The following is a 12,328-nucleotide window of genomic DNA, read 5'->3' on the forward strand; positions in this document are numbered from 1 at the left end:
CTCTCTATTCCCTCATCCAAGACATTAATAAAGAACCTACCAAGATGGTTTATGACCCTTGCCACTTCCCCAGATTCCTCAGTTTGGGGAGGCAAGTTGAAAACACAAAGCTATGATAGTGCAGGAAAGCTGGCTAGGATTTGGGCCTCAGGCATACTGTAGTGGGGTACAATATATAAGGTCCTTGAGGTAGTGGCAGGAGCCTTAAAAGATTAAAGTTTAAGCTTTAGGCAACCTTCAAAGTACTTCACAAAGCCGCTTCAAGTTTTTTTTTTTAACATTTTGAAAAGAGATAGGAAACATCACAACAAAGCTGGTAAATTAACAGAATGAAAATATTTTGAAATTAGATAACTTGAATAAGTACAGAGTATGAGGGTCTAGCTAGCTGTGAAGCTGGGAATCCATATCTGTCAGGCATCTCTTTCTTTACTTCAAAGCAGATGTGGCAGAAAGTACTGATTTGAACAGGAAGCAGTCCTGCAGGAAGATTTTTTTAATTCTTTCTCCTGCACTGTTCCACAACTGTTCTATTCTTGACTTCCATCTCTGTGAAGTCAAGAGTAGAGAAAAGAGCTATGCAGAGCCTTTCAAACTCCACGATGCGCAAAGGAACCATGCAGACTCTTATTCAACAGGCTTATTTCTGATCAAGATATTGTGAATGTTTTCCAGTGATATTTCCAGTGATATAAGCACAAGACTTCAAATGACAGAAGTAATTTTCCCACCATCAAAAATTGTTAAAGTAATTATCTTGTATACTATCCTTAAAGGCTAGTAGAAAAGCCTTCACACGCACTCTAAGCTTTTAAAACAAAATTATATATTATATATAGCTGCATCAGCCCAACCTCATCAGAAGCAGGTTCAGGTCCCCACTCAGCCATGAAGCTTCCTCACTGACCTTGGGCCAGTCACTAGCTCTCAGCCTCACCTACCTTACAGGGTTGTTGTGATGACAAAAAGAGGAAAGGAACTACGTACACCACCCTGAACTCCTTGGAAGAAAGTTGGTATAAAACATGAAATAAATCTTATAAAGCACTTTCACCCTTTGTCTACCCCTCAGCAACTTCATTTTGTGGCACTGACATCCTTTTTTGTCAGCTCTGCAGAATGCTCCCAACCCAGTGTACCTGCAAAGCCCAAATACAGGTCAGTACTCTCTCCTGCTCCCAACAGCATTCCACCATCTAACAGTGGCATGTGTATGTAATGTACATGTGTACTGTAACCAACAGTAGCAATGTTGGTCCATTAGAAAAATTCCACAGCCACTGTCTCATAAAACTTTTATAAGGACCAACCAAAGAGACACATAACAGTAAACAAGCTTTTGAGCTCTCCAGAACTCTTAAGCCTGGAAACTGGCAAAACGAAACTAAAAAGGGAGGGGGCTGGGCAGAGGGTAATACTATACCCCAAAATCTTCCGTTTCCAATTTTAAAATTTGCTTTTACCATCTGTTTTGACAATGCTGTGATCCCTTATTTCCCCCCACTGATGAACAGCTGCTACACAGTTGAGAAAGGTACTCTTACTCTGCTCCTGAATAATAGTGACAGCATTTGTATAGTACTTACTGAATTTGTATGTAAACATTATGTTATTCTTACTACAATCTTGTAAAATAAGTACTGGCATGTAAACTGCCCACGCCCGATTCTTTTCTGGGCTGAATTCAAAGTGACAACTTTGAAGCACTAAACAGTCCTGGTCCAAGGTACTTTCAAAAGGAGCATTATCCTAGCTCAGTGTTTCTCAAACTGTGGGTCGCTAGCCAAATTCAGGTGGGTCCCCATTCATTTTAATATTTTATTTTTAATAGATTAGACTTGATGCTACCCTGGTATGTGACTGCATTTGGGGAAATGTTACAGGCCTGTACTTTTAAACAAGCTACTATGTGTATTCTTTTAACAACGATAGTAAATGGAACTTAATCCTGGGTAGGATCGCAGCCTTGGATTGTTAAAAATTTTCCTGCTTGATGATGTCACTTCCAGTCATGACATCACTTCCTGGGTCCTGACAGATTCTCATTCTAAAAAGTGGGTCCCGGCGCTAAATGTGTGAGAACCACTGTCCTAGCTATTAAGATCTTTGGATATGCTCTTTCTAAGGCTGTATGGATAAGAACCTTTTAAAAACTGAATTAAAGACTATATCAATCCAGTTACTGGATTTCTACAGAGTCCTAAGACCCTCAAGTATGCATCTCTCAGCCTGTTAATTTTAAAGTTGACTTTCACGTCAGCCAGCATTACAGCAGACAATGTTTTGCAAAGCTTTCATCAAGCTTACACATTTAGAAGATTTTTCAAAATATCTCTGAAACTAGAATTTGACTTTGTTACCACTGCAACAGCAGCCGTATACTATCACTTTTCTTGGACTGCTTCAAGTCCTGGGAAAACCCAGATACCTGATCTCTATGCTGGCCACAAGAACGAAACATTTCCTCAACGCAATGGAGAGCTGGCACCTAAAAATGTTACTATGGCTAGTAAAATTCAAAGTATGTTCTACAGCTACACCCTGACGGGCTCCAAAAGGTAATCCTCTCAATGTTACAGATCTGCAAAGTTGTCAGGGGAGCTTGCAATACAGCCTGTCTCATGGATAAACCCTTTCAGTCACAAGGTTTCTAGACTCAATCTGAAAAGATTTTTTTCAAACCATAGTTTGCTAACATCTGCCACCCTAATTGTTCCAGAATATTGACAAGTAGAAGGCAACATCGCTTCTACTCTAATCTACTACTTCCTGAAACATGGAAAAAAGTATTTAAGTACATACTACATAGGACTGGTGTGTCTGCTTCTTGAGACAGTCTCTGCAGTGGAAAGCTCAAGGCTACAGACCACAAAATATAGCCACTCACTGACTCTCTTCCCCAGCCAGTACCAGCACAAACACTGAGCAAAACTGTCATGGGTAATTACTGCTGATCTGTACTGAACAAGAAAAAGTAACAGGGGAAAGTAATAGCAAATGCTTGACATGATTTTTAAACTACTATTTTGCTAGAAGGCATACATGACAAAATAAAATTCACCTGATCACCCATTCTGCAAAAAGTCCCCAGCTTGTTCAAGTTACAAACATCTAACATAGGCTTGGTTGGGGTGTTGAAACAGGCACGTCTGTGAAGATTGGCAAAACAAATAACCCAAACAGCTCAATAACATTGAAATAGCAACCCCTTGCTGTGGCAACAGGGACAAACAGCTCAATGACACTGGATAACACTGAAAACCTGGGGATTTGGGCGGGGGGGGGAGAAGGAAGCAGTCAGCATGGTTAAGACACAGGGAGAGTTGAGATTACACAAGGCGCACTGGAGCATCAATACTGTACAAGAAAAAGTGGGACATGAATGGAGATGACTCAACAAGAGAGTAACAAAACAGTCACCTTTTACCACGACCAAGTAAAATGGGGGAGGAGAGGGTTAAAGCCAAATTTGATTAGCCAAGGCCCCCTTTAGGTGCCATCTACTCTCTTTAAAAAGCAAACAGAAAATTTTAGTCTAAATCTTACAACAGTATTTTAATTATGATTAATATGACTAAAAATTGACCAAAAGGAACATTCTTACGATAGCACCTTTCTGTACTGTAATTGCTTCAGTCCAAGAGTTGTACTTTTGCCCACATGCAAGTCTTGGAATTACATTGGAATTCCGAATTATAGAATTATAGAAAGCAGTATTAGCACATTTGCCTTTGGTGGTACTTATGATATGAGTAGGTACTTATCATATAAGGTATGATAGTGTTGGGCTGCAAGAACCAAGTGTTTTGATGCAAGTACAGAGCCATGGAACCTAAGCTGTACTTAAATAAGGGACCAGCAACCCAATCCTATCCCATGCCAGTCCATGACATGCAGTGCCACTGATCAAGAGTGCATTGCATGCTATGGGGAGGGGGAGCAAACAGATTCCCACTGAAATACCAGGTTTATAGTTTGCAAGGGGCTCCTTGATCCGGACACCTCTGAATACAGGGGGATTTTCTGAGGAAACATACTTCAATTGACCTGAGAAGCAACAGGTACAAAGCCTAAGGCCCCAATTACACATTACAAACAGTGCATAAATTTAGTCCTTGTTTTTCCTTTCAATTAGTACATATTGGCAACCTTCAGTCTCGAAAGACTATGGTATCGCGCTCTGAAAGGTGGTTCTGGCACAGCGTCTATTAGTACAAGAAGGTTGCAAACTACCTGTGAAACCTGTAAAAAGGAAACATGTTTCAGTATGTATTGGATAGACCGGACTGATTGGCCAACAGAAGGATATCTCCGCACAAGGCTCTGCATTCCTGGTCTGTCAGCAGGTTGCAGCAGGCCAGGACAGCAAAGCTTCCCCACCACATGCCATGGGCCTCATCAAATCCTCCCATGGGTCACTTATGGCCCCTGGGCCAGGGTTTGGAGACCGATGCAAAGACACTCAATTGTCAAGGTTTTTTTTTTTGCTGCTGCTCCCACTGTCCTGAGCTAAGGGGCACAATCTCCCTCCGGATTCAATTCTCAATTCTGGTGTCCCTCTTCTGCTTCCAATTCGTGCCTCAATCTTCCTTCTGATCCAATTCCCACTCATGCTGTAAAATGCTGCATTTTTCAAGTCTCTCAAACACCATACTTCTTGTTGTACCTGTGGTAGAATAAGACGCACGGCATAGGCTGCAATTCTAAACTCTTATGAAGGAGTAAATCATACTGAACACAAGTGGGAATTACTTCCAAGCAACATGCACATGCTGATAACCTTCCTCCTGTCCCAAAGAAAAGTCTCTGCCTTTTATTCTTGGCACCATGCAAACCACCTAATTCTATTCTATGCAAAATTAGGGTTGCTTAACTCAGCAAAAGACTGGGCTGCAAACTATCTGGCTTTTTGAACCTTACGGACTGAATTAAACAGAGGGTGGAAGTAGAAAGCCCAGGGTTCTTGCCTGGATAGCTGCCGATATATTTACTTGGACATTACTATAGACTTTATCTTCTTTATTCTTCTTCTCCTTTTCTTATGTTCTTATTTGTGGTCTTGTCTGTGCTCCCTGAGGCATCTGGTGAGCCACTATGAGACACAGGAAGCTGGACTAGACGGGCTCTGGGTCTGATTCAGCAGGGCTCTTCTTATGTTCTGGAAGGAAGCTCTCTGTTCTGGAAGGAAGCTCTCAGTCCTAAGTAAATTTGTGCATGCTTTGAGCCCAATCCTATCTAACTGTCTAGCATGGATGCAGCTGTGCCAATAGGGTGTGTGCTGCAACACAAAGGTCATGGAGGCCTCCTCAAAGTAAGGGAATGAGTTCCCTTACCTCCGGCTGCTTTGCGACTGTATCCACGCTGGAAAGTTGGATAGGAGTGGACCCTCTTTTTTAAAAAAATAATAATAATAGAGTGGTGACAGAAGAGGAAAATATATGAATTTGCCTGATCTTAGAAAATTTAATCTACACATGTTTACTTCAAAGCATGTACTTAACTTATATCCCACTCTATTCCATGGGCTGCAAGCACCTTACAGCATTTTTTCCTCAGCTTTAACAGTCCTATCTCCAAGACACTCACAAACAGTAACAGAGGTCAACATGCTTACTTCTAAGGTTTTTGCTGCTCACCTCCCACAAATGTTACTGGGGACTGCTCTCTTTTGCAATTCTCACATAACAAAATTGAGGTAGCAGCACTGGCACAGCCCACCTGTGGTTGAGTTGCAATATATCTAGATCATGATCCACCTGTTGAAGACTTTTGGTTACTGTGTTTCCCTAAAACAGGTCTGCACAACTTGAGTTCCACCAACTGCAGTTCTCTCATGCAAGTTAATTCATGAGGATTCTGCTAAAACTTGGTATCTCAAGCGCCTGCATGGCTGGTGCATTGGATTCAGATTGGTGGATCACAAGTTCTACAGGTCTGCTGTAAGAAACTGGGAAAGTGTTTTTATGGAAAACAATAGGAAAAAAAATATAGATAATCCATAAGATATATTTCCATCTTTGGGGGTGACATTCGAAGAGACAACCAACAACAGATCTGCGTGAGATGCACGCATGTAATCAGAAGGGGAACATCAATTTCTTCTCTGCAGTAAGCCACAGAAGCATGATTAATTGCATGACTCACTTGCCCATACTCTAGCCACTTTCACTTCATGTATGAAGCAACTTGGATTTTCCATCTACAGATATAACAACCCTGCTATTGTTTACATGGATTACTTACCCAGGGATTTAAAAAGAGGCAAACTGAGTGCTTTTCCTCTTGCCATACACTACTGAATCATTCCTAGTTTCTTTCAATCTCTCATTCACCTCTTGAAAGTCAAAACAGATCAGATGTTGGGAATGAGCTCAGGTGCTGCTATCCAAAGATCCCTGAACAGATTGCATTAACAGCAAATAGCATTGCTCACTTTGATACTAAAGGACAGACAAAGGCTTTGAGTTAATCTTAGAAAATACAGAGTAACAAACATAGGCAAGTTCATAAATTCATCTATTTTTCAGAGAAAAAAATGTACATATCTTTTTGTTAAAAGTTCTAGCCCAACATTGGGAGGGGAGAGCAGACCCATACAGGTCACATGAGAAACAAGAAGACTTTCACAAACAAAATATTCTCAAGTTCCTCCCCCCAGCCCACCAACTGGCAACCACAGCACGCAGTCCATGTCAATTTCATTTCACAAAATAACGAATTAAACTAAAATATCACAGAATAGCTTCAGAAGTGAAAGTGGAGCAGAAGGTCACGCAGGGCTCCCCGCACCCCCAGGAGGCTGCAGGAGGTTCAGGTACATGCAGCCAAGCCCCTGCAGCCCCCCTGAGCTGCCTCCTCCCTGCCTCCAGGCTGCCCCCACCCCTTAAGGTGAAAGTGGCCAGGGCCCATAAGCTGGAGCATCGCGACACCCCAGTTGGAAAGGCCCTGGTATAGTCCAAGGCAAATTTTTAAAAGTGTGTTAGACAAAGTATCGGTATCTAAATAAAAACTTTTAGCTATATTTTTCAAAACAGTTTGAACTACAGTTTGAACTATTTGAACCATGGTTATTTTCTAGACTGGATTCAATTTTTGAATACAATTCAGTCCTACTTCAAAAGTCACAGCAGCAGCATGGAAATTGCTTTCCTGTGGTACTGAATCCCTTTGCTCCAGTAACACCCAGATGGAGGAATTATGTGTGCAAAATGGACAGCACAGTACCTTCCCACGAGACTGTCATCTGGCCCTCAGCAGGACCCAACCATTATATGGAAAGCATTCCAGATTTAACATTATGTTTTCAACTCAGCATTCTGTTCTCCTCTATACTGCATGCTACTTTACTGCTTTTGTTACTTTAATACTGCCTTATCTTCTTGTGAAAATACATTTTTGATTCAATCAAGTCATTCCTATTAAGTACAAACCAACACTTTGATCCTATGCTTATTAAAATAAGAGTTAATATGCAGCATTTCTTACGCACAGCGCTGCTTTTTTCAATTCAAAAGGAGAGCACATATGCCTGTAACTGAATAGTGAAGCAAATTTTTACAGCAGCTATAGAAAACATCTAAAGTATTTCAAAAATGTCACTGTGATGAGATGCCAACCACCATGTCTTAAGGACTACATCAGGTCCTATTAGAAATCAGCTTGCCTATGGGAACAGGCAGGCATGAGTTCATCCATTACTATCAACAAGCTCCATGCAGATCAACAGACAACACAGAATCAATTTGCAAGCCCAGAGTGTAGGAGGGATGCCTTTGGAAAAACTGCTGGAATTTACGTAGTGCTGGCTACGACATCACTGCACAAGCACCGAAAAACCCAAACACTATTAACAGCCCCATCTGCAGCCAGCAGACGGTAAATAATGAACCTGCACAAGTGGAGGGGGGGGAGAACAACATACCTGCCAATAACCCATCAGCTGCTTGCTGTTTTCATGCTTCCCCTCTCCCCCCAAGCATTAACATAGCCTCAGAGAACAGCCCACCAGTGAGGCACCACCACTGTGCCTTATTAAGCAATAACCCAGTAGGTTTACCCTCTTCCTAAAACACAACTGCAGAAGACTCCAGCATTTCCACAGTGGTCCCTGTGGGGCAGGCCGTGCATGCTTGCCTTCCACCAAAGCAAAAGTCAAATTATGCCAGTTTACAAGGGTAAAATGCACTCCCCTGTGGCCATGGGGTAAAAGAAAGGGAAGGCGGACATGGGGGGGGGAAGGGGGGCCCATTTCTCACAGCACCTTCATTCCCATCAAGCTAGAAACAAGAGCACAAGTTAAAAACAGTGCTAACCAAGCAGGGGAAGACGGGAAAGCTCTACCATCTAATCCTATATGCATGTTTATCCAGAAGAACTACAGAGTGGAACCAGGTTTATTCCCACGTAAGAGACTGGTCTGATTGATGCTTCCACAGAAGACAGACATTGTGCACCATGGGCTTACTTGCAAGTAAGAGATTGAAGCCTGATCCCATTGATGCTTCCACAGAAGACAGACTCTGTGCCCTGAGTGCTTACTCCCAATGGGCTTACTCGCAAGTAAGAGACTGAAGCCTGATCCCATTGATACTTACACAGAAGACTGACTCTGTGCCTCATGGGCTTACTCGCAAGTAAGAGACTGAAGCCTGATCCCATTGATGCTTCCACAGAAGGCAGACTCTGCCCTGAGTGCTTACTCCCAATGGGCTTACTCGCAAGTAAGAGACTGAAGCCTGATCCCATTGACGCTTACACAGAAGACAGACTCTGTGCCTTGTGCGCTTACTCGCAAGTAAGAGACTGAAGCCTGATCCCATTGACGCTTACACAGAAGACAGACTCTGTGCCCTGAGTATTTAGTGCCAATGGGTCATTACTCCCAAGTAAGAGACTAAAGACTGATCCCATTGATACTTCCACAGAAGACAGACTCCGTGCCTCACGGGCTTACTCGCAAGTCAGAGACTTGAAACCAGATCCCATTGATGCTTCCGCAGAAGACAGACTCTGTGCCCTGAGTGCTCACTCCCAATGGGCTTACTCCAGAGTAAGAGATCGAAGCCTGACCCCAGCGATGCTTCCAGACTCCCAGGGGTGCTCACCCCATAGCTGCGTGGGGTGCGGCGGAGGAGGGCCCCCTGCAGGCTGCATGCCTGGTGGGGAGAGGCTGCGAGGGGGCCGCCCCCTTGTGCGCCCTGAGCGAGGGGCTACCGGGCCCTCCCGCCCCTGCCCAGTCCTGCCGCGAAGGGCCCTACCTCGGCTGAGATCGAGGGGGACGTTCTCCTCGCCGCTGTCGTTCCGGCCTGTGGGGGGGAGACAAGGAGGGAGCTTCGGTTAGAGACGGCGCGGGGGAGGGGGGAGGGGAAGGGGCCGGGCCGGGCCGGGCCGGGCCCCCGCGGGCCGCCCCCTCCCGCCCGGCCCCGCCGTGCTCACCTCGGATGCGGAGGTGCCTGAGCGAGCGGGCGCGGAGACTCGCCGCCATGTTGACGGCCCCGCAGTCACAACACCGGAAACCTCGCCCGGCCTCGCGAGACGCGCGGGAGGCGGCAGCTCAGCTCCCGGAGGAGGCGCTTCCCCTCCGCCTCCCGCGCACGCCCCCTGTGGAAGGGCCGCTCCCGGGGAGACCCGCAAGGATCCGCCGCGCTTCCCGGGAGCGAACCCCGTTGCCCAGAGTGGGGCCGGCTCCCGAGGAGACCCGCAGTCCACACCAAGGCCGCTGCACTGGCCACGCTTCCCTGGGAGGAAGCCCATTGACCAGAGTGGAGCTTACTCCCGAGTAGGCATGCCATCTACTCCAAGGCTGCCTTCCTGTACTACACACTTACCTGGGAGACCCACTGACTACAATGGGGTGTGCTTCTGAGCAGACATGCATCTAAACTGAGAGTCCAGTCCTATGCATGTCTACTCAGAAGTCAGCCCCATTATAGTCAATGGGGTTTACTCCCAGGAAAGTGTAGATAGGCTTGTAACCTCACAGCCCAATCCTATGGATGTTTCCTCAGAAGTAAGTCACATTATAGTCAATGGGACTTACTCCCAGGTAAGTGTGGATAGGATTGTGCCATTAGGCTGCAATCTTATCCACACTTTCCTGGGAATAAGACCCAGGACTACAAGGGGATGTCCTTCTGAGTAGACATGCAGTCCAAACCAAGGCTGCGATCCAATGCTACACACTCACCTGGGAGTAAGTCCAGTTTCACACAATGGAACTTATTTCTGAATAGATATCTATTTATTTATTTAATTGTATTGGTATACACTACCACCTTTTTCATGGAGTCTCACAACACACTGTGAGAGTCTACAACAGCAATTTTCAACCAGTGTGCAGCGGCACATTGGTGTTCTGCAAACGGTCTGCTGGTGTGCCGCAGGGGTTGAGGGATGGTCATTTATTAATAGGGCCATTGGGGATGCGAACTCCCCCCCTCCCAGCAGCAACATGATGTTTCTTGTCAACTGTCAAAACACTGATGGTGTGCCTCGACAATTTTAGCACCTTATCAGTGTGCGATGAGATGAAAAAGGTTGAAAATCACTGGTCTACAGACTCAAGGTGGTTCACATGGACAAGCTATACTAAACTTATCTTTATTTCAAATGAGTTTTTACAATTTTTGTTCTGTGAGCACTCGTAGAGCCCTTCATTTCCAGATGAATCCTTCATGGCGTGGTCATCATATCTGGGCCTGCCTTCCGAGCTTCCAGCAGGAGCAGCTTCGGAACAGCAAAGCTGATAACACGGGCCTACAAAATTGAGGGTCAGAAAAGTTTTTCTCAAACTTTATGGTGGTTTGATACGAATTTGGGGTGCCAATTCCCAAACCTCCACTGCCTTGTGGCTACATCCAGTTATGGAAGAGGCTTCAGGAGTCAACCTCAAGGCAAAATCTGGAGCCGGAGTCCCTGAGGCAGTTCATGGCTGAACACAGTCACGTTCTGGCAACTCCTGCGACGCCGCTGGAACCAACCGTATTGGCTTCGGCCTTTCCTTTGGACCATTTCAGCGACGTGGAGAGGGGGGATTTGGTGCATGGGTAACAGTCTATCCTCCATATCTGCTTTACCCAGGCTTCGCGCACTGGAGAGGACACTCTGTTCCAGAACCACTATTCAGAGCGCGATACCATAGTCTTCCGAGACTGAAGGATGCCAACAAGCAGGGGTGCCGATTCCAAAAATGGCATCTGCTTTGCCCTATCACTTCTAGTTTTGGAGATATAGTATAGCATCATTAGTGAATTGTTCAAGCAGCTTCCTCATGAGGAAGCCATGGTGTAGGTCCATGGTATAGGTCCATGGAAGCCATGGCAAGTCCATCACCCTCTTACAGTGAGTTCACAACAGCAACTCTTCTTGGCTCTCATGACAGCTTTGTCAGCTTCAGTCTCCCATCCAGAGTTCAACCTGCTTAGCATTCAGCTCAGCCACCAGACCACACCTCTTGTGTAGGTTCCAGCTCCTGGTTGTTGCATCTCTCACCTGTGCAACACATTTCACAACTGCTTTCTTCTAGCTCTTTTCAGAAGTTCAATGAACACGAAGAAAAGGAAATCAGGAATAGCCCTCCTTGCACTGCAGTCCCTACTCCCAACTCCATTGGTCTGAATAGAGCCTCCACATGCACACATAGCATGCATGCAGGTTCTCCACAAAACAGGGCAGTGCTTCCCAAACTTTTTAGTGCTAGAACCCACTTTTAAAATTAACAATGTATCATGACCCAGATACAATGGAGGACAGAGTGTCTGTACCTTTAACTACTACATAGAAGACAGGATTTTGGCAGGTGCAGCTTTTGGAACCCTTCCATGTTGAGCTGCACCTGTCAAAATTCCCTCTTCTGTACAGTGGTTAAAGGTATAGGTGCTCTGTCCTCCATTGGTCATCCTGATCATGACCCACTAGACAAAAAAAAATCTAGAAAGAAATATTATATTTATTAATAATAATTAATTAATAATTAAGAATAGTTGGGGTCCTGTGCTCCTGTGGCTACTAGCGAACTTACATAGTATGTGTGTGTGTAAATATTTGTTAGACTCTCCCTAGAAATGGAGTTCAAGAACCGTTCCCCCAAACCCTTTCAGTCATTCTGGGGTACCCAGAAGGCTGAGCTAGAGAGCAAGATGCGCACTGAGGGACTTCCAGGCCAGACAAAAGGCTGAAACTGGGTTCACACATAATCTACGGCATGCCAATTACTAGAGAAAATTTCAGCTTCTGCAATCTGGGCAAGGGCGGTTGCAAAGTTGGCTTTTTTTTTTTTTTACATATTTTAAAAACTTTTCACAACCCACCAAAAATTGGCTTGCAACCC

The 12,328-nt window shown here is 44.9% G+C and overlaps 1 protein-coding gene across 1 annotated transcript in view; it reads right to left on the bottom strand.

The window, feature by feature from the left end:
- RICTOR (RPTOR independent companion of MTOR complex 2) overlaps nucleotides 1–9,487 on the bottom strand; it is an 89,817-nt gene extending 80,330 nt beyond the window's left edge. Inside the window, exons 1-2 of the mRNA XM_066614356.1 lie at nucleotides 9,436–9,487; nucleotides 9,258–9,305 (exon numbers count right to left, since the gene is read on the bottom strand). Coding sequence (XP_066470453.1) covers nucleotides 9,258–9,305; nucleotides 9,436–9,484 — 97 coding nt within the window. The 5' untranslated portion in view covers nucleotides 9,485–9,487. The remainder of the gene's footprint in view (nucleotides 1–9,257; nucleotides 9,306–9,435) is intronic.
- Nucleotides 9,488–12,328: the final 2,841 nt, after the last annotated feature.

Source organism: Tiliqua scincoides, chromosome 2, assembly GCF_035046505.1.
Source record: "Tiliqua scincoides isolate rTilSci1 chromosome 2, rTilSci1.hap2, whole genome shotgun sequence".
Lineage (NCBI taxonomy): Eukaryota > Metazoa > Chordata > Lepidosauria > Squamata > Scincidae > Tiliqua > Tiliqua scincoides.